The sequence below is a fragment of the Taurulus bubalis genome (assembly GCF_910589615.1).
Source record: "Taurulus bubalis genome assembly, chromosome: 20".
Lineage (NCBI taxonomy): Eukaryota > Metazoa > Chordata > Actinopteri > Perciformes > Cottidae > Taurulus > Taurulus bubalis.
Genome location: NC_136608.1, coordinates 8,994,708 through 9,022,584, shown reverse-complemented (window position 1 = coordinate 9,022,584; position 27,877 = coordinate 8,994,708). Strand labels below are relative to the sequence as shown.

At 41.6% G+C, this 27,877-nt stretch overlaps 1 protein-coding gene across 1 annotated transcript; it reads right to left on the bottom strand.

Moving 5' to 3' along the window:
- Positions 1–3,925: 3,925 nt before the first annotated feature.
- Positions 3,926–27,877, bottom strand: znf800b (zinc finger protein 800b; the record flags this gene model as incomplete). The annotated part of the gene is made up of 11 exons (XM_079235932.1): positions 27,725–27,877; positions 17,055–17,165; positions 14,040–14,358; positions 10,194–10,289; positions 8,927–9,070; positions 7,360–7,534; positions 6,976–7,165; positions 6,648–6,812; positions 5,880–6,239; positions 4,505–5,728; positions 3,926–4,027 (listed from the first exon to the last, which is right to left on the bottom strand). Exons 2-11 carry the CDS (start codon positions 17,115–17,117, stop codon positions 3,926–3,928), a joined length of 2,838 nt encoding a protein of 945 aa, XP_079092058.1. The 5' UTR covers positions 17,118–17,165; positions 27,725–27,877.

The following is a 27,877-nucleotide window of genomic DNA, read 5'->3' as shown; positions in this document are numbered from 1 at the left end:
GATGTGCGCAACATGTCCAATTTGTGGCTTCGCTGCTGCGGCGGGGAGGTGGAGCCACGCGGAGCAATGGCGCCATCTCGTGGCAGAAGGTGTGTTACTGCAACAAAAGAAGTTTGTGGCGCTTCAGAGAAATTCTAAGTTTTCTTTTTACTAGTCAAATTAGCTGTGGAAGAATGTAACTTATACTGTAATTTATAGTTTGTATAACAATTTATAGTATAACAGTTATTATAGTATAACTTGTATATCTCTTATAGCATAATAGTTTTAACTTATTGTATGTTTTATACTTATAACTTATAAGTATGTTACTTATGTAACTTATGCTGTACTGTAGTGCAGTTTGGAGGTACTTGTACTCTAAGCATTTCCACTTAATGCTACTTAACAATACTTCTACTTCAATTCATATTTTACAAAAACAATAACACAAAAAGCATATGATCAGTGTAGTGAATCAATAATAATGTGATGAATTAGATCAAACTAAATCATAAAGGCTGTGTAAATAGTGCACATGGCTGCATTTGCTTTTAATGTGTGGACCAGGAGACCATCACTGGTAAGCAGGTTTCTGAACTCAAAGCTTACACAAAAGATATCCTTCACTGATGGTGTGCATCACAGTGCGTGGGTCAATGTGTGGCGTCTCTCATTGACGTCACCAACATGAATCCGTGTCCCTCTTTCAGACGTCAAAAGAAATGACGTATTGCAGAACAGGACAATTGAGGGATGGGAAATTAGAAATCTCAGAAAAAGTTAAGCGGAGATGTCCGCAAATGCAATTCCTGAGAAAGCAAATGAAATCTTCTCTCTGCAAAAGCAGTAAACAAATGTGATTGATTGAAGTATATGACTCATATCTGAAGGGAGAGAAGAAGAAGAAGAAAAACGAAGCCACACAAAAGTTCCCAGTGAGATTCGAAGCGGTACATATTTATTCATTAAGTAGTTGGTTTTAACATTCTTGTCACATCTGAAAGGCTTGTCTAACTCTTCTCAAGTTCTCTAGAAGGTGAGTTTAATAACATATTACAGCTGATGAGGAAAGAAATGACAAGATTTAAAAACAAAAAACAAAACAAAAAGTCTCCTACGGTTTTAATTCTCTTCTTAGCATATTCCAACAAAAACCTCCTTGAAAAAGGAATGAGATACAAACAAACAAACTAATGGTGGAACAACGCAAACTTGCCTCAGTATTAAACCGCGGCGGAGTATTAACTAGTCGGACATGTTAGAAGCATATGGTCGACCGATAACTATTGTGACTATTATAACTATTATTTAAAGCATCCGTGGAGGATGAATCCATATATACATGTTCAAGACCTTGTCGCAGTCGCTTTTCCACTTATAAAAAATAAAGTTTGGTCTTTCCTTCTTGTTTTCTGGTTTTGTTCCATTTCATGGCTTTCTCGTTGAACATTAAGACATATCTACATTTGGTCTTCCTTCATCACTTTTCTGTGTGCCAGTGTTTCAAAGACTACCTCGGGGTACCCGTTGCTGTCATTAAATAAATGCAGCCCCCTTAAGTTTGAGTACAATGTTGTTAATGGAACAAAAAGTTTAATGTAAACTTTTACATTTTGATTACAGAACTGTTTAAGCCTGCCAGGGCGCGCAGCTTTCTCCCTGTGTTTTGGCCCGTTATAAATAAGGAGGGTGAGCACCACAAAACGGTAGGTTCCCAAACATCTGGTGCCTGCTGCTTCGGCACCACGGCTGAGACACGTCAACAAATCATCTCGGGTCGGCGTTCTGCTTCGTGGCGAGCGAGATGACGCCGGTCGATATTTCATTGGACACAGAAAACAAATACTTCCAGTTAATGGTTTCCAAAGTCTGAATGCAGTGTGGCTGTTACTGTAACACCAGCAGCAACCTGCCCTTAAAAACGATGTATGCAAAGACATATCACTCTTTAATAATATGCGCAATCAGATCTTCTGTGCTCACGGTAAATTAGAGTCTCACATTAACGCCAGTGATTTGTGATGGATGTGAGGGGTGATAATGGTATTAATTTGATAGTTTTGCCCTTGGTGGTACACCTTAAACTGAGCTGGTATAATAAAATACTCCATATTTGGAAGAAAGTTAATGTGATCTCACCTATTAGGCATTTGTAAAAATGTTAAATCATAACTCTATTGCCTTGTTTTGTTTCATACCTTCATACTTTGAGTGAAGCTGGTGTCTCATTTCATAACATATCTGCTTCAGTTCAGACACAGCCACACCAACCACACTATTACTGGGAGTAATAAGTTGGCAATATATGGAGAAAAAACAGGGCACAGTCAAAGTAAAAGAAACAAACCTTAACAATTTTTTTTCCACATGCAGTCAAACAAAAAAAAGACAGACTTAGAGAATTGACCGCTGAACAGAAAAGGGCTTTTTTTTAAGCACACACACAATTTTTAAAGAAAACTAAAAATTATTCTTTGAGGTTTCCCTTGCCTCAAATATACCCTGTAAATAAAAATTCACTCTAGTTGCCGTTGAGAGTAGATATAACAAAATCAGACTATTGACTGCTGGCATGAAGAATATCCCAACTGGACTTTTGATCGGTTTGCTTCTCAGGAGTAACGTTTACAAGAGAAGATAAAGGTCATTTCTTTTAACTCTGAGGCGAGCAGCTGGCCTTCTGGAGACTTAAAGGTGGAAACACTTTGGCGACAGTTTCTCTGTTAGATAGCAGACCACAGCTGCCAAGGAGCGGAAGGGAAACATGTATTATCTGTTGGTCAGTCGTAATGTTGAGCAAGTGGTCTTGAATATATCCCTCACACTCTTAAACACTATATAAGTTGTGAATATACAGAAAAGTGATAAACAGCTAGTAGCCAAGGACCTACATATGTTTTAAGTATCTGTTTGGGAATGCAAGGGCCCAATCAAATTCTGCTTTCTCCCAAAAAAAAATGACTCTCCCCCTTCATCTCTTTGCTACAGAGCGCAAAGCCGTACAAATCAGCCACCTGCCTTTGGCTCTATATACATGCCGTTGTAGGTAAATATTCTGTATACAGTAGCGGTGGATCTTCAACAGTCTCTTTGTGGATAGCAGCGCCAGCGTCCAGCAAGCTGGCTGGCTTCATAATGAAACTATACAAAACAATGACAGATACCAACAATATATTTGGCTCTTAAGCAAAGGGTGGAAATCCTTTTTTCTTCACTCCTGTGTCGTACTCCTTTTGTTGGTTTCTTTCATCTCTGCTCTGCTCGTTCCGTTCGTCCATTATTTTCCAAATTGAAGGTTTTGATTTGCTTCTTCATTGTTAGAGGCTCGCTGGTCCCTTATCCCCAGCTGACTGTGAGCAGAGAGATATAGAAGAAGGAGAAGATAGATGAGGAAAGATGAGAACAAAAAGAAGAGATTAGAGAGACAAAGAGGGGAAGAAAGAGGAAATATCCAGGAAAGAAAGAGCAACAATTAGACAAAGAGGAAGATCTCTCATGAGCAGTGTGATACACGGGAAAATAAGCGAGAGGGAGAACGTAGGAAACAGCTGGTAAACGTGCTCAGCGGTCAATTAAAGCCGGCAGAATGATTGTGGTGTCTTATCTTTGCCCGAGGGAATAGTCTTCTACGCAAACATACACACACCTCTCTTGTAACAAGCAAGCAAGCAAGCAAGCAAGCAAGCAAGCAAACACACACACACACACACACACACACACACACACACACACACACACACACACACACACACACTCTCTAACTTGCTCAAGTACACTCCACACAGCCGCCTCGCTTTGTGGTGTGTGAATACACAGCAGCAGCAGCAGAGCGAGAAAACAAGACGGGAAGGAATCCAGAGAAAACAGAAAGCAAAATGAGACAAGTACACGGCGACGGCGAGCAGAGTCCCTGAGCCCTCGGCGTTCTTACAGTGCGTGTGTTTCACCAGACCAGGGATTTGGAGCGGGTGCTGACTCCTTTCCTCCTGCTGGCTGCCGCCGTCGCTGCGTTGCGGTGACTTCGTTTGTGAGACTCCAGGTACAGCTGACAAAACAAGTTGAATAAAAAGATAAATATTTAAATATATCCATACAGTTCACAGAAACATGCGATAGCGGCTACGTTCACTACATGGATTAACGCACATTGTTACATTTACAATATATATATAAAGCAGACGCAAACACCAGATCCTCACATTTGATGAGCTAGAAACTGGTTAACTTTCTGTTGATCGGCTAATCGTGACATGGGGTAAGAGCACATCAATTCAAAGCACTCTGGTCCATGTTAAAGTCGCCAATGCTCCTCATGCGGAGTCGTCATGATGGCTTACCATGTGGTGATAATTATCTTATCCACCACACTGTGTGCCCCGACAATTATCCCTCAAACTGGAATTTGTACAAAGGATCATTTCCACTGTAGCGCTCTTTTTAAGTTACTCCTCGCTGGGAAAACTCAACAAAGTGTATATTTTAAAAGAGGGGAAATTTATGTCGGTAATTGAAAATCCAATACCTTCTTGGCAAAGGCCCGTCCACACTGGTCGCAGGAGTGGAGGGAGAAATTCTTGGTCACTCGGACTTCAGTGGAGGACGACGACCCTGTGCCGCTGCTCTCTGACGGGTGGTCGTGCCGCCGGGTGTGTGGGGTTTGGTTGCTGGGCGAGATGGTGGAGGAGGAGTTGCGCTGGTGTGTGTGTTTCTCACTGCGCCGGGTCAGCGGGGGGCTGATGGGACGAGCCTGGTGGGTCTGCTGTCTCTCCTGCTTGCGGGTGACAGGAGGGGTCGGGGCTAACGCCGGCGATGAGAGGTCCAGCTGTTTCCGAGTGACAGGGGCAGGAGGCTGCACTGAAGAAGAGGACGAGGAGGAGGTGGATGTGGAGGTGGAGGAGGAGGAGGAGGAGGAGGAGGATGAGGTGGTTGGCGCAGCTGTGGAGCCCTCTTGCTTGCGAGTGACAGGAGGTGAAGGAGAGGACGACGACGACGAAGAAGCGGGACGTCCGTTCACTTCCTCTTTGACGCCGCCACTTGTCTTCTTGCTGGGAGGCGTCGTGTTGAGGACGACCTCCGCCAACCTCTTCACCGCCCTGCTCTCCAGTTTGGGCATGATCTTTCCGAGGTATGCCGACGACTTCTTGTGGACCACCGTCACGTGACGCAGGACGTCGCGTTTGCGTCGCGACTCGTAGCGGCAGAGAGGGCAGCGGTAGAACTTGATGAAGATGTCGTTGCCGTCCGTGTGCAGCTCAATGTGCTTTGTTAAGTTCTGGCGGGAGCTGAACTGCCGCTTGCACAGTTTGCAGAAGAGCTGCTTGAAGTCAAAACCCACCGACAGTTTGGTTGTTTTGGCGAGCCCGCTCCCGCTGCACGTGCTGCCGCCACGCGAGGATGATGAAGACAAGGAGGGCGTCGCCTTTGGGCTCATCGGGGGCTCCTCTTCCTTCACCTTCGAGGTGACGCTTACCACGGAAACACATTTAGCTGTCTCAGTGCTCACAATCGGAGACGGGGCCGGACTGCTGTCGATGTCCTCCGTGTCCTCGTCTTCATCTGAAGGTTCTACTGCCTCCTCTTTCACTCGGATATTGTTGCTTGGGACTAAGTTAGCGCTACTACTGGGAGGCGTGGCTGCCGGAGGAGAGGTGGCTGCCGGAGGAGGGGAGGCTGGCGTGGGCGCGGGCCTGTTACTTTTGATGCTGTATATTTTGTGGACAATACGCATGTGCCTCTTTAACATGAGCTGAAATACAAAGAAAAATTGGAAAAATTATCAATTTTGAAACCAATTTAAGACGTTAAATACAACATTCACTAAAACGACTTGGACCTGAGATATTTAAGACACCAAAAGCTAGAAAGGTTTGAGGCTGCCAGTAGGGCAACAAACAAACCTGAGAGCTGTAGTTCCTCTTGCAGATCGTGCAGCGACATGAGGCCGTGACCACCTGTGGAGAGGCAGGGGGCGGAGTCTGAGGTTTGGACTGGTTTTGGTTCGAAGGCGTTGTTTTCACAGGGGTGGACTTGGAGCTGCTGCCCGGTGTCGGAGAGGAATTGTTGCTCTTCCTGGGAGGGGTGGCCTCCAGAGAGAAGGGCTGGCCGGGCCGCGAGGCAATGTTGGGCGTGATGGTGTCCCTCCGTAGACCGCGATGCACCTCGTCAAAATGACGACGTACATTAGCTTTGGTAGCGAAGCTTTTAAAACACACCGGGCAGGATTTTCCAGTAGGTGTGCTGAGAGTCCTCGGCCGACCTTGAGCAACAACAACAACGATTGTTATCTTGAAGGTTTCCTTTGAAAAGCTCAAATTGAAATGAACAATTCTGTGGAGCTGATCTCAAATTTGATATACTGATGGCCGTGAATATTGAGCATTGAAGAGATGTGCGGTCTTTAATTATGTATATGCTAAAGAAAAACACTTCTCTTCTTTTTCCAATGCCTTCACATCCAGTGTACTAACATTTCATTTTTAGATTATTTAGTCTGTTAGTCTACACTATAACTATTCAGTAGCATGATCATTGTACTGAAATATTAGTCTAATATATCAACTTCTTTATTATGGTGGGTTCCTAATCGATATCTCATCAGACTGGCCAATTCCTAAATCACCATTTTCCATCTTTGTCACTTTTCTTTCAATGCAATTTGAATACACACCTTTCACCATAGAGAGCAGGCTGGTGGGAACTGTGCGTGTCTCTGTGAACTTTCGTAGTTCTTCGAGTTTGGTCTGGTGCATTTTGCGGCAGTGGCGTCTGATGCTGCGGCGTGAGTTAAAGTCTTGACCGCAGAGACAACAGGAGATTGTCACATCCTCGACCTGGGAAGAGAACAAAGAAGAGAGAGACTAAGACAATGTGGAAAATATCAACATTTAGCATGAGAATGCATCATGTCTCAGCAATGACGGGTATTTATCAGTTAAAAGATGTACATTCACTGACTTCTGATTTGACTTTACTCCTGACTATCCAGTCACCTACCCCACTAGTGGACCCCTCGTCCTCAGGCGGTGGCTGCTCCTCTTTAGCCTCCTCCTCGGCCTCCCATTTCTTCTGCCCCTGGTTGTTTCCCGGGCTGCTGTGGCTCTCTGGCCCTCCTGGCTGGCTCGGCTGGTTGTTGTCCACACCCTCCACTGATTCTCCCTCCCATGCTACCGGACTCTCTCTGGCACTGTGAAGGATGTTGAGACAAGCGGTCAGAGACGAGGGAAGGCTGGGAGAAGCCTGAAATCTCACTCACATGGTGAGAGCTTTAGATGACAAGAAGTTGAGTCTATGGAGACCACATTGCACAAACTGGATCAGTGTCTATGAAGAGTGTTGTGTTCCTCTATGAACCACTAATCAAATTGGCCAACCACCTACCTGGGTGTGTGCGATGGAAATCTAGCCAGCTCCTCCTCTGTGGTGAGGTACTGGAACACGGCTTTGTTTGTGGTCTGAATGGGCTCCAGGCGGACCACGGTGTCTGGGACTCTGGGATATATAGCGTCCAATAAATCCTTCATGGCTAAACTCTGTCTGTCATCACCCGATGAACCTAGCAAATGATAATAAAACAATAAAAAATATAAAAAATGAGAAAATAAAAGAAGCAATGAGGTTGAGTCCTTATTATTAACAATATTGTGTTTACTCGTACAAAACAAGTTTGGTATTGTGCTTTTGTTTAGTGAATACAACTATTGTGCCTCTCTAAAGCGTCCTTTATGTGGACACATTTCTCTTTTTGGTGAATCTGCAAGTTTTTTTCAGACAATTATTTATAACAGAAAATAAAGAGAGGATGGAAAGAGAGGAACTGAATGTTCAGGCACTTTAAAAATGGACCACAAATCATCACTGGAGTCTGTACGGGTCTGCTGTGGAGGCTGGATGGTGAAGAATCAAGTGTTTCCCAGAAAAAACATTTTGTTTATGCAGTAACCACACAATTAATGCCTAGCGTCTCAATGGTGAAAAACAGACAGCAATTAAGTCATTCATCAAAATAACATTACAATACACATTCAGCCACTGGTAATAGACTCTTGATTGAGAATAATTAAGCAAAGGGACAACTTAATTAAAACTACACGCAGGTGGAAACACGTTTGGGATGAAACAGTCAAGTTTTTCCAACAACAATCACTAAAGTGAATAAAACTGTGCAAAATATAATTGGCCGTTTGGTTGAGATTGATTTCTCTTTTAGGAGGAGAGGAGAGTTGAGTTAGAAAAGAGAAATTACTTGAAGAGTCTCCTAGGCTTCATCCTTACCCCGAGTCTCCCAACACTTCTAAGAAGCAAAGAATAGAGATGTGGACACATTTGGTCGCTAATAAGAAGTAGATAAAAACAGAAATGCTGCCAGATCAAAGTCAATTTCCTTAGTGATGGAGAGGAGAGAGGAGAAACTGCACTTTGAGTGAGTGAAATGATTGATGGATTGAACATGTTACAATGTGCATGCGAGCTTGTGTGCAAAGGAATGAAAGAAGGCTGTGTGCAGACAGAGGAGATAAGAGGAGAATAATGAGTCGGAGACAGATGGCTCCAAGAAACCTTGGAGTGGAAGAATATGAGTAAAATGTGGAGAAGCCTGAGGAGATGTTAAAGTAATCAATGATTCTGTGTGTGTGCTGACTAAACTAGGGGTGTATCAGTGCTGAGCTCAAGTCAGTTTGATTGCTGCCTTGTTGGATTCTCTGTTCGTCTGTTTGATGTGATCTGTACAAATCTGCATGTGCATGTTCTCAGCATGCACTAAAAGCTCTTGGAGTTTTTATTTTACCTGGTTGGATTACTGATTACTTATTTAGTTAATACTCATTTCTTTCCTATGTTTTCTGTGCTTTGATTTTTCATAGTACGGCTACGTTTCTAAACGTGTGTGTAAGTATTGTCGTGTTTTTGTGTGTGCGTGTCTGCATGCTAATGTCGTATCACTAACCGTCGGGTTCAGGCATCCGTGATAGGCAGTAGTACTCTTTATGTGTGATGAGGTTGGGCAGGCCTCTGAACAGACTGCGACACAGTTTACACTCAAAGATGGTGTCCACCTCCTTCAGCAGCATGTTTTTCAGCTCGCTGGTGCCTGCGAGCCAAAGAAAAGGAGTAACGATTACCTTTGGTGACTACAGGAAGAATGATAAGACATATTAAACATGTACATACAGAATATTGCACAATTCACTGCAAAAACTAAAATCTAAATTAAGTAATATTTCTCGTCTTGTTGTTAAAAATAAGTCATTATTGTGGACTGGAGATGAGTCCAGATTCAGGCTGATGAGTTTTGGGATTCTTTGTTCACCGTAAAGGCATGTGAGGAAATATTTTTTGGGTAATTGATAAACAAATTATAATTTTAAGAGTGAAGTATGTCTTTAAACAGAGAGAAGGATAGAGTACATTCCAGTCTGTATAAAATGCCCAAAAGGTAAACTTCCCTCAACCTATCTCACTGACATTTAAAGGACTCGGGTGATAATTGCCCTTCTGTTAAGTGCAACTTTTGCGTTACTGCTGTCATACCCTTTTCCAGTATTGTCGTCTGCATGCTGACGAGTTTAATGCAAAAATCACAGGGTAAACACTGCTAGGGTGACTTATACACATGTCCGCACCTTCGCAACTTGCTGTCACACACAAATGCACAAAACCTGCATTGTTGCATCCTCAGATGTCTGTATTTGGCACTGGCTCAATAAGGATGCAACTGTGGTGTGTGCATGATTGTGTACCACAACAGCAGGGGATAACCATGCTGACCCAGAAAAGGATGACTCTGCCTGGGAGCAGTGGCAACCAATGACTGCCTCAACCCTTGATGGAGCTTTGGTCATCGAGCTAAACTCAACATGGCTGGCTCAGAACAAGTGAGGTCATGGAGACAACTAGAGAATATGAAGCTTTGCATACATCAATAGCTCTTGTACGACACAGGAATGGGAGCGGTTGGAGCTGCTATTAATGCAAAGCAAGTACTTCCTGCTACGGTTTTACATGAAATGTTTCCCAGCAGGATAGAATGGGTGACATCGTTCTTATTTCTCATTACCTTGGTGGTTCAGTTTTAGACACTGCAAGGCATAAAGACTGAGACTGTGTCATTTCTGTCATTGACAAAAACACTTGCGCCGTGTCTGCATCATAAATACTAATAATAGAAAATAATAAAAATAAGAGGAAAATAAGAAAAACACACAGACACGAACCTGAGCGGAAGCATTCAATTATCTGCTGAATCCCAGATTTGGAGGTCTGTAGAGGCTGCTGGAGCAGAGGAGGATCTCCGGGCTCCACACAGAGACCTGGAGAGCAAGAGACACAGAGATTGCATTTCATAAAAGCCGGCATATAATTACATCAGAGGATGACAGACCTGGAGAAACACACCATCACCTGGGAGTTTGGGCGACCTGGCAAGACACAAAGTGTATTGCAGTGTAAAGAATACACACAATCACTGTCAGACAGTGAGATCTGTATGAGACAGTGATTCACTCTGACCTCATTACCTCCTCGCTGACACACACATACATAGAAACACACACACACTCAAGGATGACTAGGAGGAAGCAGGTCATCTGTCTTTTTACTTCTAATTTAAGTACATCATTAAATGCAGCTGAAGTGGGACTGTCGGCTGCAAAGGGGGTTAGAGGCTGATGACAAAACATTTGGAGTCCAACAGTGTTCAGAGTCCGTGCAGTATTTCATACGTCAGCTTTGGTGTCACACAGTGCCAAAACAGCAATGTGAACAGGAGGAGGCAATGTATTGATATTGATATTGATTGATATTGGTAAATGTTTCGCTTTGGCTCAACCTCAATCATAAGAGGGTGAAGGGTCAGCTGTAGGACGGTCCTGGTGCTGGTCGGGATTTAATGTTTTGTTGGATTTATTGACCTGCTTTTATGCTTTCTTCCCTTTTAATCATTCATTTGCCACAATAATACAGTGAGGGCAGGCAGGTTAACACATTTCATCCTTCACATTTCTGTTTCCTTCTAAACTCTGTTGATCTAGGAATTTTAAAATGCCACACTATAGCAATCCCTGCAACCCATAACAGGTCTAATATTAAAGCAATTATAATATAGCATCGCACACGCTATGTACAATACATATAATTTAGAATAGAGATTTATTACAAAATCTGTGTTTTTCTTTTGCTATACAGAAGGCAGGTTGGCTTGTCTTTTGCCAAATGGTCAATCCAGAATGAAACACTGCAGAGAACCATTCAACCAATTCATTCTGCTCTTCTAAAACACTACAACACACCAAAACACAGAAAGTAATTGATCAAATACGCTTTATGGTATTCATTTTACTTAGGGCAGAACAATTTGGGATTTTATTTTTATTGTGATTGCTTTGACTGATACAATTGCGATATGATTTGCAATCTCAGTGGGAAGCTCATCTAAATCTAAATTATTCTCGTTTACACTGAAAAACATGAAAATTATTATGATGAGATTTTTGCGGGGGATCTGTACAAGAAAGATGTTATCTTAAGTCTGTTAAATACGCTGTGGAGGCTAGGACAATATTTCATAAAAAAAAATATTTCAACTTGAACAAATATTGTCTCTCATGTGATTTCTAAATTGCAGCCGGCCACATTCAGACAACATTTTTGAATAATTGTGCTATTTAAGTGACAACATTTGCATTTATCTTTTGTATAAAACATATAAAATAAAATACCCGGAGTGGTTCCTGGTGGAACCTGACTGTGTCTCCATGCTATACACAATGGGCTACTAAAACAGATTACACAAGGTGAAGTGCTCTCATTCTACCCATCTTCATGCATTTTATTTATTTCAGCGACTTCACTTTTACGTCAATACTATGTTAACTTTTCATGGCAGTGGGCACAAAAGCAGAGACATAAACAGTCGCAAGAGCAGAACAATTACACTCAGAAACGGCACCACAGACTTTGTAATCACCTCAAATAGCTACGTCTAATTTCTCACATTATATTGATGTAAAAGAAGTTAACAGGGAAAACAGCCTTTATGCTGCAACAAAAAGAGCATTTTGTAAAAGTGATGTCGGGGACAAAGCTCTGAATTAAACAATTTCAATGATTCCAGCTGTGACAAATGTCCACCGTTTGTTCGGTTTTGAAACACGCAAACTAAAATGTATGTTCAGCCAAGACGCACTATTGTCAGAGGACAGTGTGCTTTGATAAAGGAGCTGCATTTACCATTCTGAATATTAATATAGCAGCAATTTCCATTTGCTATGGAAAGATACAGTGGACTATGCCTACCCGATCAGAGAATTCCTGTGTGTGTATTAATCTGAGCTTCTCCTTGCTTTTTTGACATTGACGGGCTTTTTATTGCATGTGAGCATGTCCCACTGGCTAGCTCGCGGCTGCTGCTCTGCACTGCTCTCATACGTCACTTACAGCTGATAACGGGGTCCCGACTGACAGCGTCGTCACAGAAGCTCAAGACCCATCTCGGGTTCCCCCTCAGGTGAACATAGTTAGCTCTGTCAGGCCCTTTGGCCGTAGTTTGCACTGTTAGCGCTCTTAGCTAAGAGCCGCTTGCTCTCATGTTTCAAACCTTGCATCTTGAATTAATGGCATCATTAAATATATATTTAAAGATTATGTACTCAGATTGATTTATGCAGTCTTGTTCTAATCCAAGATTAAGTTACTTCTGGTCAGATAACTAGACTAGGGGACTGTGCACTTTTAGAGCCTTGTTGGCCGCATATATGCTTGAATGAACACACACACAAGAACACAAACCAACACTACATAGTAAGCAGTACAACATGACAAAGTGTGTGTGTGCCTGTGTGTAGACAGAAGGACAGACAGAAGGCAAAAAAGACCAGCAGACAGACGGACACACCCACAAGACGCAGACAGAAAGAGAGTTGGAAATGTGAATGACAACTGTGTGAGTGGGTCTGACAGAGAGAGAGATGGAGATTATGTATGAATGTGTGACAGAATGTGTTTTCCCCGTCCCCATCCCCCCACACCTCTCCTCGGAAAGCTGCTATAATCCAAGCGGGGCAGGTCAGCGACCCGTCGACCTCCCCACCCCCCTCCGCGAGAGGGTCAAAGATCATCCAATCAGAAACATCAGTCCACACAAACAGCTTCCTTTTACTCTTCCTTAGCAGCACCGTTAGAAATTAACTCACAGTAGCAGGGTTTACATCTGAATCAAGACATCTACATCTGTTTTTAAAGGAAAGCTACTGTGAAAGAAAAGCAGAATATGGGTAGCCAAGCCAAAAGGAAGGAAGGTAACAAACAAACAAACATGTCAGCATTCAGGAGAAACACACATCAGAATTTCAGCTTTACTAGCCATGTATGTATGTACGTACTATCAATGGGATAGCTTGGCTTCAGGGTCATGAAACACACTAGCTGTCGAGTGAGGGAATAAATCAAAATAGACAGTGCTGACAGCCAGTAGTTTCAAGACAAGACCAACCCAAGAGAGACAGATAAGTGTGGCCTATTTCGGGCCAGCAACATTTCTATGGAGGAAGTAAGTGGTTACACCTCGGACAGTAATGTATCCATTTATTCAAGCAATATCTTTGCTTTTTTTTTTTGATAATACAAATTTTACGTTATACATTTTCATATCTCTCAGGATGTGCTTTTTTTTAATCATTTGCCCCAAAAGAAGAGGTGAGCTTTTCAAAAATTAAGGCAGATACAGGATTCTTTCCTGTTCCAAACACAACCGTCATGAATGTTTGACATGTTAGGCCAACCAGCAGTGTAAATTAAATGCCTCTTGGTTCCCATTTCTGCACGCACGCACGCACGCACACACACACACACACACACACACACACACACACACACACACACACACACACACACACACACACACACACACAATTTGATCTATTATACATTATACTATTATACTATTAGAACACACAGTCATGCTCTGACGGTGAAGCTACATGAGAGGCTGGCAGACGGTTTCAGCCAGTAGGTGGATGAATCAAAGCAGCAGGAAGTGCAGTGCGAGGAGAACTTTGACCCACCTATCTTATGACCGTGGTCTTCAGTCTGGCAGATCTGGTCCCTGGTCTTACTGTTGCCGTTCCTGTGCAACTCCGGCAGCAGAGGTGGGATGGGCTTCCACAGAGGCTTGGCCTGGAGCTGCGCCGCAGTGTCGCCCTTTTCCTGGTTTTCCGCTGGAGTCTCGTTCTGGTCCAAGTTCTCAGAGGGCACCTCAGCTGAAGCAAAGGTCTGGAGCTGGGCTTGATCAGAGGACTGGTCTCCTCCTCGGGGCTCCTTCTGTGCTGGATGCTGGGTGTCTGACTGGGGCCGGCCTTCCTCATTCTCTGTCTGAGCAGCACTCTGTGGCACCAAAACCAGACATTAAAATGTGAGCTATAAAACATGGTACAGGTCAACAAATAAAAGGATAAAAAGGACTACAATTATAAATAAAGGCACTATAGTGTCTTTGTAGAATAAGGGGCCGTTCACATGTTGCATCAAAAAACGTGTGGAAAATTCCAGCTGTGCTACTCATCCTTTTATCAAGGTGCTTGAGACGTTACTAAGCAACCAAAACCTGCACAGTGCGATGCCGATAATGATGAAGCTGTTGGAATGTAGCAATAAGCCTCACTGACGAAAGTAAACAAAGTCAAAACAAACATAAATGGATTTCCAGCACTGTGAATCCCTCACTGTAGCTTTACTGCTCGATTTGTCCGTTTCAACTTGGCTGAACTTTCGACCAGATGTTTTGACATCCTGTGACAGAAAGCAAGTAATATAGTCTGTGGGACAGATAATAAAGCCTTAGATAGGACTGCACTAAAAGGATTTACCAAAGAAACAAAAAAAAGGAGCTTGGGAAAGTTTGCACGCTGCGTTCACTTTTGAGTGCACCTTCCCACGTCTCGGTGGACAACATTGTCAACGGCCCCTAATGAGACAAAAACATGTGAAAATGGTGCAATCTATGTGTTGCTTTCAGTCAATTAATCTGAGACACCCTGGTCCAATCTGTAGGTGGTGAGGGAGGCATTGCTGTCTGCCACAGTGAATGCTTTCGTCATACTTCCACTAGAAGGTGCCAAAGTCAGAAATGTTAAAAGTCAATACATAAGAATGACTAATACATAAATTAAAAAAACACAGACACACACACACAGAATATTATGAATTAAAATTGATCATGAATAAATAAATACATGTTTGCATAAAGCCAGGGGAGGAAAGAGTGCCCATCATAGGTAAAATTAATCTCCACCCTATGCAACAAATCGTTGGGCAGAATGAGGTGTCACAGCAGGTGAGCAATAGAGTGTGAGAGTGTGTGTGTGTGTGTGTGTGTGTGTGTGTGTGTGTGTGTGTGTGTGTGTGTGTGTGTGTGTGTGTGTGTGTGTGTCATGTCTCCTGTGCACCCAGAGATGTAGTGTAGAGGGACATTAACCTTGTCACACAAAGCTACCCTTCAGCAGATAAGTGACTCCACAGCAACCCTTACGTGTGCGCACATACATCTGTGAGTGTGTGTGGTCCGTGTGTGTGTAGCTGTGTCTCTTGACCAGACCTCCCCAATCTTTTCTCCTTTCCCACCCACCAATTTATCCTCATTTTCTCTCTGTGTCTGTCTCGCTCACTCCTCGTGTTCCCGCTGCCCTTGAAGAGGGATAAATGACTCCACCGGTCCGACACATTACTGCACATCACCGAGGACAAGTGGGCCACTTGGAAACAAACACACTGTGCATACCACGGCATAATCAAATGACCATTAAATAGCTTAACAGTATGTTGCACATGCTCAGCGAACCCATCCGTGCAGTACAACACACACAAACCATTACAGACACTGAACACAAATACTTTTTTACTAGTAGATCATGCTCTTTAGGGAAAGTGAGAAGTGTGAAAAAATGAAACCTATTTCATTAAAATTGAAAATGTCTATATTACTATGGCAAGAAAAACAAAACTTCAGCATCTTGACTGTCAAGTAAAAACAAAACATCAGAGAGTGCCACCATTCTGTTAGGATTTTGTCAGTAAATCAATTAACCATTCATGCCTCATTTTATTTTTTCATTGAGAAATGATGAAGCATGACAAGGGTGCTGATTAGAGTAGGTGGACTAGCCATTAATTTCCACTTACTGCTCAATAAAACTACGAGGTGGAACAAAGAAAACAGTAGTGAAACCTGGATTAAACAGGCTGGATTAGCATAACTATGACTGATTATTCAACTGATTAATTTCACAGGTTCATATCAAATGGAATATACCGCATATCAAAGTATAATCTCATCTGCTATTTTCAATATGATCCTGAAAACAAACACTACGTGACACACTGTAATGAATCCTTTCTGAACAAAGTACATGCATTAAATGAGCAACAACTGTCTCTGAGGTGCTTCCTAGAATGAGAGTATGTGAATGCGTCTCAATACGGTGGCTTTCATTGTATTTCCTGGTGTTTGAGCCCAAACTGGAGGTCCCTCGTGGAGGTAAAGGCTTTGGCTTAAACAGAGCATGATATAATTTCCCTAAGCACAACAAAAAGTGTTAGAGATGAATAAACAAAGAAAATAAAGTATTGGCATACAGGTTTTCCATGGACAGGACTGACAGTTGAGTTCAGGACTAAAACAAACAAAGTTGTCTCCTTCTCCTGGAAACTGGTTACATGTTCTTCTAAACACATATTGTGACTAAAGCGTAAAGCAGGTCAAGTTGTGGGGTTAAAAAAAGGTGGTTCCTTTGGAAAAAAAGAGCATGTGTCTGGTAAACTAGGACAGGGACATTCAGGCGTGTTTTTAATCATGTGACCTCTGTAAAGTGGGATATGATGGAAAGAGTAATTTGAGCTCATCTCCACTGACACACAGAGAGGAACATCTGACAATTACATGACAGTAGCTGTTCAAATGACCCGGGTGGAGGTCGAGTTGGGCATGTACGTACATAAAGGAAGTATGTTTTCCACAGTCTGACAGCAAAGGGAGTAAAATTAGACAATAACATCCAGGCATTGTAGTCGGCTTTTTCCAGTACCTCCAGTCTGCGGAGACAGTGAGCGGCGCTCTTCCTCCTGGTGGACTTCTGGACCCTCACCATGTCGCCAAGAGTGGTCTGCTGCACCCTGCGTTCACTACCGGCACACTCCTGCAACCTGCAACAACACCGCACATGAGCCAAGGACATCAACCTTCATGAAATACAAATGCTGAATGTAGGGCTAAGATATAAAATGCTTGTTTATGTCTGTACCTGAGCTTAGTTTCTCACGATATATAAAGAGATATGCAATTGCAAAAGCTAGCTGCACTACAACTACACACAGTCTACCTGTTGCATTACTTTAAGGACAAGAAGATAAAGCATTAGTTATATGCAACATTATTGGAGCCCCACACGTTAGGTTATAAAAGCAATGACAATGTTAACATCTCGTTAAAGTCAGCGTCTAAATTCTCTTTCCACTATTAGTGAAAGGTAACTCACATTTACAGTTCATTCTGAGGAGGTACTTAACTTGAGTATTTCCATTTTATGCTACCTTATATACTTCAACCTCACTATATTTCACAAATAAATATTGTGCTTGCCACAATTGTAAAAGAGCTATGATTGCTTATATATATATATATATATATATATATATATATATATATATATATATATATATATATATAGTTTTTAAAAATAACTCCACCTTGACCGACTACAACATTAAAGTACAGCTTAAATATTACATCAATAATATAATAGCATATCACAGACAGTAGCTACTCTGCATTATGAGTACATTAACATTTTGGATCCAGGACCTATACTTTTAATGTACAAGGTTCATACACATTTTGACCAATGGATTTCCATGACTTTTCCATGACTTTAAACCAAATTTCCATGACCAAACATTTTGTGAAATCTCAGTGTATAGATGAAAAAGTGAGAAAATGTAGTATTTAAAATAACAATGAGAATTCCAAAGCATACAGTATACCTTAAATGACACAAATGAATGAGAGACAATAGTTTGATTAAAAAATAAACATTTATAGATAGAGCGTATGCCTGCTTATATTTTGAGTGTCTTTCTTTTAAAAGCATATTCATTATTTCAAACTCAGCGTAAATGAATGACATGAACACATGACTATAACACATTTCCATGACTTTTCCAAAACTTTTGTGATTTAATTTTTTCCAAGAACGTGTAGTGTAGTAATACTAATGTAGTATTATACTACGACATTGTTACTTTGGATGTACATTATTTGAATACTTCTTACACTACTTCTCGATTAATTGTGGTAGAACCTAAAAACTTGATTGAAAATGTTACCCAAAATAACCTAACATTTTACACATCTGTAAGCCATCACAAAATGAGTGAGTATCCTGGCATATCATATTTATACATATATCATGTATTACTATTCTTACATTCACAGATGCACCAACCAGATTAAAGTCAAACCATTTTGCAACATAATGAAGGGTAAAACTAGATCTAATCTTCGAATCAACAACAAAATGTCACTCCTGGTGCCAAACTGTTCTCCCACAACACATTTCTGTGTTGACACTTCTTGTGAAAGCATATACAATGTAATAGAAAAAACTATGAAACATAACATAATAGAGTTTAATAGCTGTTTAGAAACCACCATGGTGCAAACTAGATCGAAATATAAAAACTGAATTGAGTATTTTAAAAAGGTCACAGTAATGGTTTCCCAGAATGCTAATTCCACTGCTTGTCATATTGCTGGCAGGACAATTAAACCCATTTTACCCCCACGCTTTACTCTGTTTGAGGCTCACTAGTGAGTACTGTGGCCTCACTAACAAACACGAATGCTAATGTTATTTGTGTTTTTCCCAGGGGACCTTACAATGCTAGGAACACTGTTCCTGTATAGTGCATCTGTATTAAAAAAAACAATATAAACAAGTACTGTTGTATCCAACATGCATAAATATACATACATGTATATGAAGTACATGAGTCATGAGTCATTTCTACAAGGGATAGTTCGGAATTATGTGCTAGGATTTGGGCTCAACATATGTCCATCTTATTTCTGGTTTATTCCTCAGGAATATAACTTGCTTTTGGCATAGAAGAGAACCAATGTCAGGATGGATATTTTAACCACTTTTCACTGTGTTGCATCCTCAGTACAGTCCACTGGGGAAAACATTCAAAACAGTGTTAATATGAAAAGTAGTATATGAGCCCCCTTATTAATATTACGGATGACCATTGATAACCCTCACCCTCGACTTTTATTTCATTATAATGGATTTATATGACAACATCAATGGTGAGATAATATGTGATGCTGCCCTCTAGTGGCTGTCTAAATTAAAACAGCTTGGACTTACAGCCACATGCACCTGCCACTCCACCAGCTCAGTATAACATGATTTACTAGCACTAAGTCGCACTGAGCAGCCTCATTATTTTTCTTATTTGTTGCCCTGTCATAGCTGCACAAGGCCATCATTATCTGTCACCACGGTCCACGAACCAACTAATAACTGCATTTGTATGAACTGCAAGTGAGAGGTGGTTAATGCAGTTTGGGTATGACACACCACAGGTGTCCGATGCTAATTAATGTAAATCTGGAATAAGCAGAGAAACAAGACAACACACAAACAACTGAGCAGAATATGAGAGAAGAAAAGACTTGAATTATAAATAAATAAGATAACATCACTTCTACGCCTGTGGCCGACATACCTGAGTTAATTCTGCAATTTTAAGGTAAACTATCGAATGGTTGGAAATACATAGATGAAATAGCTGGAACATAATTATTGTGACATACAACTACAGGGAAACTTAAATAATAAAAAAAATAAGACAACCTGACAGACAGAAATGGAAACATGGGTAAAGAAACTGAACTGGAGAGCTTGCACCGACACTACATTACACTGACAGTGAAAACAAAGTGTGGCGGGAACGTCAGATACAGCCCATGTCTTCTGCACGGCATACCTCCACCTGGGTAGATGTGTAGTTCTACTTGATCTCCAGCAGAGGGAGACGAAGCGTATACTTCAAATGTTTTTCTAAAAGTTGTGTCGTCTGCTGAGGACTGCGATAGACACAAAGTGCAAGGGGCCCCAGAAGGGTTGCCCCAACGTATGTCTCAATACAAAGGATGTCATGAAGCTGTACTGTTTCAAAAAGGCATGCACATGTAAAGGGTTCTGCTTGGCAGTTGAAGTAACCGAAGCGAAGAGGAGCAGATGATTTCAAAACGTCCAACTACACAAATTATCTTCCAGAACAATGCAAACACGGAGCCACTGTGTGCATGAAGGTCAGATAGCGCTTATTGCCTTGTAATGGGACATTAAATACTTTGCAAAGTATGGCCCTGAACAAAGAGGCATCATTGTGATTAGGAAGAGTTAATGCACAGAATTAAAACAAAGTGTATAGTTTGTTCCAGAAATTTAAAAAAATAAAACGTTTTAAACCTCTGACTGTAACCACAAATTTTTCTTTCAAATTGAGGTTGCACACATGAAACCACCGGCTTTAAGTAGCAACGATGAATTAAGAACTGTGCAATAAAATGACAGCAGCGTCTACTTGCAGTGATAGAGACACACAATTCATATTCAGCATGGAGAGCAGACAGGAGCATTCAAAATGTTGCTCTTAACTTGAGCATACTACATTCAGGAGACTATATTCTCCATAGGGGTTGGCAGGATCTCACACCGAGCTCCACCAACCACAGATGCCTCAAATTGTGTGTATAAGGTGCAGACACAGGGGGGATGAAGCTACAGGTGGAGAATGTGTTTGTGGACTTTATTCCAGAGCTCAGGTCTGCCTTGTCGAGGTTTAACTGAAATGAAGACACAATTAATTTAAGAAAAACCATTAGATAAAAATCATTTAAATTGCAGAGAAATTAAGAGTAGGAATTGTAATGCATTATGCACCTTCCCGGGTTCTATTTATATCAGGGAGGGAGATTAACACTAGCCATTAACTATAATAGGAAATTAACACTTTGACCGGAAAGTCTGTCTACCCTGAGGACCACTGATGTCGGGAAACAACTTAATTTAAAAGGTTATATTTCCTTATCTCACAAAAATAACTCAAAGGCGATGTTCAAGTGGACTCATCCCTCTTAGACCTCTCCTCTCAAACCAAAAATCTCCCTCAGTATATCTATGAGTGGTCCGCATCCTCTTTCCATTGTCTAAAGACATCCAGCTCTGGTGAAGACTATTCTTTGGTCTTAACTGTGAGTGTGAGCTTGAGTAAAATCGATGCTCTTATGTGTTAGTCTGTTAGCCCCGTGGCCCTTGATGACCTGTTGAGGGTGTTTATCAGCGTTTCACCTTCTGCGTGCTGAGATACAATCTAGCACCCTGTCACACTAATGAGCAGCTACTAGGAATACATATGGATCGGACATTTCTGAAAAAAAGATTCGTTGAAAATGAAAACCTCTAAGATTTAACAGGTCTTTTACAGAAGTTAATGGGCTTAGTGCAAGCAAATGTTTGACTTCTTTATCCTCAACCTCTTTCACTTCTTTCCGGGATTTTTACTCCTACGAGCATTCCAACTCATTCACCAAACTGTCGTTGCTTGTTTCAGCCTGATGAATGTCACCTGTTTAAGTGTGAGTTTATGAGATTTGATCATTAATTATTATCATCAAAAGCATTACCGAAGAGTGAAAAGAAAAGAAGGTTCAAGTCCTGCTGTCAGAAATCAGCAGAAGAAAACTAAACACTTTTAGCAGTTTCAGTAGTCATATTAGAAGACCACTTTGTTGTTCAAAACATTTAGTTTTTTGTGAAATTAGAAAAATAGTACTGCTGCCAACAACGTGTCATCAAAGCAGCACTATACGGGACAGGTCATGTGACAATCATAGAGCTACCATACAAGAGAATATTATGGCCTACAGCAGGTGAGCCTGAGGCAGCTGCTGAGTGGATTTCTCTCTCTCTCTCTCTCTCTCTCTCTCTCTCTCTCTCTCTCTCTCTCTCTCTCTCTCTCTCTCTCTCTCTCTCTCTCTCTCTCTCTCTCTCTCTCTCTCTCTCTCTCTCTCTCTCTCTCTCTCTCTCTCTCTCTCTCTCTCTCTCTCTCTCTCTCTCTCTCTCTCTCTCTCTCTCTCTCTCTCAGCAAAGTGTGAAGAGGTCGGGATGAGAGGCAGAACCTCCAAGTCTGTATTCACCATCAGGGTTGGGAGTAAATTACTGCTCCATGCGAAGGATTCAAGTATCTTGGGTTCTTATTCACGAGTGAGGGTATAAATATCTTAAATAAATTGGAATTTCATATTAAAACTCAAAATTCAACTCAGGTTGAGATAAGTGTTTTTTCCCCTGTGAAGAAAGGCATATCTTCTGTACTTGACTGCACGGTTTCATACCGAAGAGAAAATTCTGAGTATTCGGAAATTGCTGAATGCCACAGATTCTCTTAAATCAATGGTACGTTCCGTTTAAGAACAAATCTGTTCGTACGAGGGGTTCTTGCATTAAGGCCCAATGACTGTATGGACAGAATAAGAAAATGTCTGTCACAATAACAAACCAAAAAAGTTACTTTGCTGCCTTTGTTTACATCTACAGTGCCATTTTATATGGTAATCAACTGCTATGATTGTCTTGGGATTCTGAGTCTTATTTGAGTGTGCAATGGCACAAAGAAGGTTGTGAATCCCAACCCAAGACCAACAGTCTAATTACTTTGTGAAAAGTGTTTCATAAAAAGCAGACAGGCAGCAGCAGCCTGCCGGTGCTGCCCGGAGCCTCAAAGTGTGGACAACCGTCTGACAACATACACAACATTTTCTTAACGCACTTCCAGAGAGACTATATGTACTACAAAAGGTTTAAAAAAAACACCTTTAGCCACACAAATGCGCCAATAATACACTCACACACCAACACAAGGGACTCTTTGGTTTCCGTAGCAACAGACAGACGTGGTTGTGAAGTAGTGACTCCTGTTCTGACTCAGATAATGAGATCGAAGGTGTCCTGGGCTCAAGCTGAGGATGGTTTTCATCCATGGTCCAACCCCTCAATCTACACTCCACTCACTGCTTCATACGGGATGCTTTCTAATGACTTAGACATTCAAGATGTATTCTACTTCTGTGCATATTTCAAGTTATTCTAAACTAAATTACAAAACAGGTTGAACATCAATGATATTCTGCTGCAAACTTACAATTGTGTAGGTGTTAAATACTTGGAAAACAGTGATTATTTATGTCCTGACCTTTGATTTTAAGAATCAACACAACAACCGCAGAAGAAATGACATTGTTCTGGATGTCCAATGTGAGGAAGAAAATAATTCCCTGGTCTATACTAGCTGAAAGACCAATTTCATAAAGATCAATAAAAAAACCTTGAAAATTAACTTTCCCTCCATCCTTCCTCCTCGTTATAGTACTTGATGGGCAACTGTTGATGAGCAAGGTAACACAGGAACAATGTCTAATACTGCAAAAAAAGATGAATAATATGAGCCTGTATGCCATTAATGGGCAAGATGTGACTGAATGCCTGAAGCAATAAGAAAAACAACCCTAAAAACAAATTATTTAAGGCTAAAAAATGAGGCATTATCTTCTCCTCAGCTATACACAATGATCACCCTGAACAAAAGGACAACTACCTGGTAACTGACCCGGCTTCATGACTCACTCCATCAGTAGCCATTAACTAAATCCATAATTTCCCCATTGTAAATCTCCTAACATAAGTTTATTTTCACATACTAACCCTTCTTAGCAACAATACTACTTCCTTAGCTTCATATTTCACAAATACACCTGATGATATCTTGTCCAATGATACATACGTTACACTCAAATATGTTTAAATTCCATCTCCAGTGATAATCCATAAAGAATTTTGTTTATGCCAAACAGAAATCAATTTGTCAAAGCGCTTCCCTTTTGGGAACGTCTCTTATTTTAGGAGGCAAATCCCTGTTTGCCCTCTCAGAGGAAAACAAATGAGGGAAATCCATGTCAGAGCAGCACAACTTTCTCTTCTCTGGAGCATCAGCCTCTTTGCCGCCTACTCCACAAGGAAACATTAGCCTGTCATGTTTCATCGTGTAAGAGTGTGTGTGTGTGTGTGTGTGTGTGTGTGTGTGTGTGTGTGTGTGTGTGTGTGTGTGTGTGTGTGTGTGTGTGTGTGTATATATAAGGAATGTTTGTGGATCCAGAGCCAATAGATGTGTGCCTGTCTTCTCATAGTTATTTCCGATGCCAGTGTGGAGGTGGTCTGACAGGACTTCCTCCTAATGGAGGGACACGCCACACTCACTGACATGATGCTGACTACTGGCAGACACACCAATGATCCCATCTGACCACAAGGTAGGATGGGAACAATGCTGCGGCCTACTGACAGAGTTCCCCTGCGCTTACACATATTTCTTTTCTCTGGGCATATTAGGGGCCGATCACACCGGACGCCACTTTTAAAAGTACAGTTGCTTCTAAAACGGCTTGGCAAAAACGCGCCGGGCAAAAACGCGCCGGGCAAAACAGCCCGGTGTGCCTGTGGAGCGGCATTTAAAAAGTGTGCATAAAAGGAGCGCCGTACCATAGGAAAACAATGGTTTTGGTAGCGACACGTTTTTGAGAGTTGCGCCTGGTGTGATCGGCCCCTTACTGAATGGTGGAGTCCGTGTTCTGTGGCTCTGGCCTTTTACCGCCTTATTTCTGGTTCTCCTAAAGTTGGAAATAGGATATGATGAAGCTGTAGGATATGATGATGATAGTACAGTATATGATGAAGCTGGTGTACTCAGTCACCTTATCATTGTCGGCATATCAAGTTATACTTTACAAAAATAACAATATGCATATAAAAGATAGATGGTATATGTTCTAAAAACATACAGTAGTATAGAGTGCAATCAATCAAATGACACTGCAGCTTATCTGTGCAACAACCAGTTGAGCTGATTCCAAATCGGGTATTTTAAACACTGACAAACAACACGTGTTATACAGAGGAATCACTATCCAAGTTCTCCAAAAAGACTTTATCTTATCTTCACCCATGTGAGTCTAACAAGTCTGGGTTTCTGTAATTGTCAAATAGCACTTGAGTGCTAGATATGCTTTACTTAGCTGACTGATGTGTTTGACAAACTGTAAAAACAAATTAAGCATAAATTAAATACCACTGACTTCAGGAAATTGTCAGTGGCAGAAGACTCTATATTGACTTTTAGATATGATTGTCTAATCGTAATGCGGGGGACTGTAACGTCCCATGTGACGACCTTAATGGACATGTGCTTATGAACATAACAACAACAGGTGATCTCATGTACAAACACACACCGGTGGTGCATGATATTTCCAGTGAGGGAATATCACACCACTGTATTTGGAGAACTCCCGAATACGACGACAAATCGTTCTCTACACAGACTTCTTAGCAAATAAGGGAAATACCTGTGGGGTGCAAATACACACAAATTACACATATATGCAGAGTTGTGTCCATTTATACACCAAAAATTATACAAATACAAATGCAGCCTCCAGAAGAGCAAATTTAAATATCTGCAAAAATTCATTTTAACAACAATGTTTCCTAGATTGAAATATATGCTGTTTTAAGGTCTACAGGTCAGCTTGATTTTCGGTGATAACTTTCATCACCCGTTCAAGCCAAAACACACTCGGTGGCAGGATAACAGAAATCCTTAGACTTGGACTTGGCACAATTTGCTATTGGATCTTCAAAACCAGATACATGACGTTTTGATTCTAAGTGGAGAAATAGCATTTTGGAGAAAACGTAAAAGGAGGCAGCAGGGTGTGGAAAAGAAACACCAACACAGATTTATATCATGGGAGACATTTTCAGCCTGTGGTCTTTGAAACCAAACCTCCAAAATCACATGTACATGTATAATTAAGCATCATATATGGAGATATCAACATGAAATATCAACGGTAAAAGCAGAATCTTCTGTGATATACAAAGATTATTAAAAAGAAATGTCTACTGAGAATCTCACTGTACTAACTAACTGGTGAGTGGGCCATCAACATATATGAGCACAGCTTCCTGACTGGCAGATAAGAGGGCTAGAAGACTAGCAGCCTAACTGGATAACTACTGAAGTTGACTTGCTTATTGACTGGCTGACACAGATGTTCTGGTTGCCTAACTGGGTGCATATATTAATGTCTGTATCTCTGTTTAGCTCGCTGACTGGTTGTATGACCAGAAGGTTAATGAGTTTGTTGACTGACTTAACATAACACATTGGTTTGATAAGCTGACTCAGTGACTGAACACAGCACTACATCATTAAACTGTCTGAATCACACAGTGACATCATTAAACTAGTGAAGTCAACAGCCACTCTGGTACAAACCAATGATACCAGGGAAACTTTGATCAGGGAAGAGAGACAGGCAGTCTTTGCTGCTGTTCAGACAAGGACAGGCAAATCTCAGGTTACTAAAACCCACAAGTCTCATGAGATGATAAGAGGCCAGCCGATGTCAAACGACAAATGGGATGAACGCTGACAATATTGTATTTATGAAACAACAATATATAAAGTATTTAAAATATACAGGGAAATTCTGGTAACTTCAGGCCACGCGGTCCTTCCATTTTATTTGTGTTCCTTATAACCCACTTTGTTATCTACACTCATGTCCTAGTTACCCATTTGTATTCCTCCTCAAGGTTAGACTGGCCATCTTTGTTGTGTCAGAAATACTTGTGCTGTAGTGTTAAGAGGGATGTTGGTAATGAACCTAACATGAACTGAGTAATTAACTGTGCAGCACATGTACAGTAGAGCCATTTCTACATTTTAATTTAAACTGAGCAAGGCTTTCTGTCAACATGCAATGCAAAATAAGTTTCCAGTCAAACTTGGAGCCACACGCAGGCACCAATGAACCTTGAATTCTGAGGTGAATCTACCTTAGAGAAAAGGCAGCAATGTCTATCCCTTGATTTAATTTTAACCTGTAACCTGTAACATGAGTGGATACACTGCCTGACTGCATCTGCAGCCTTTTTATCAAAGCACAGGACATGGATGCAGTCATCTAAATGCTTTTATATTTTATTATTTACCATAGACTACTTTACATCATATCAAGAAGTGTGAGTGTGTTACCAATCACCCGGTATAATTGAGAATATATAAATAGCATATTTCCCCTTCAACATAATCCTAGAAATGTGTTCCTGGTTGGCTGAATCTGCACTGTGTAGTTTGAGCATTTCGGGACTTTCTGCCTCGTGAGAAGTTCTCTGAGCTGTGGTGGATGAAACCATGCGCAGTGCCCAAAAGCGCAACAGCAACAAATAAAACAGCCTAGAAATAAACGCCCCGCTCATCTCCATACCAGCAACGCGTGGTGCGCTGTGGATGAAACAACAACGTCGCGAGTGTGTATCCAGTGTCCGAGACGTAATTCAGCCTCGTTCTCCGCGCTGGTAGTAAAGGTCTTACGGTCACATCCCCATCCAGCGGAAAGACGTGCATCCACACACGAGCGACTCCACAAAAGCCACATGCACCGAGCACCATGAGGGAGAGCCGGACGGAAATACTCCACTCCGGCCGGCCTGTCGAGCCCTGTAGCGGGTTGAACCGGTGTGTGTACGCATCCACTTACGCATCGCGGGCAGGGCGAGGAAACACAACCATCCCGAATAAACCGCGCGATCTTCCGCGTTGATACAGAAATCCCATAAATCGGAGCACAACTGGAGAGAGAAAGCGCACGGCGATTGTTGCCGCCCGGGTCTGTGTCTATTGGTTCCCTTTCAGCTGGGGCAGCGTCAGCACACAC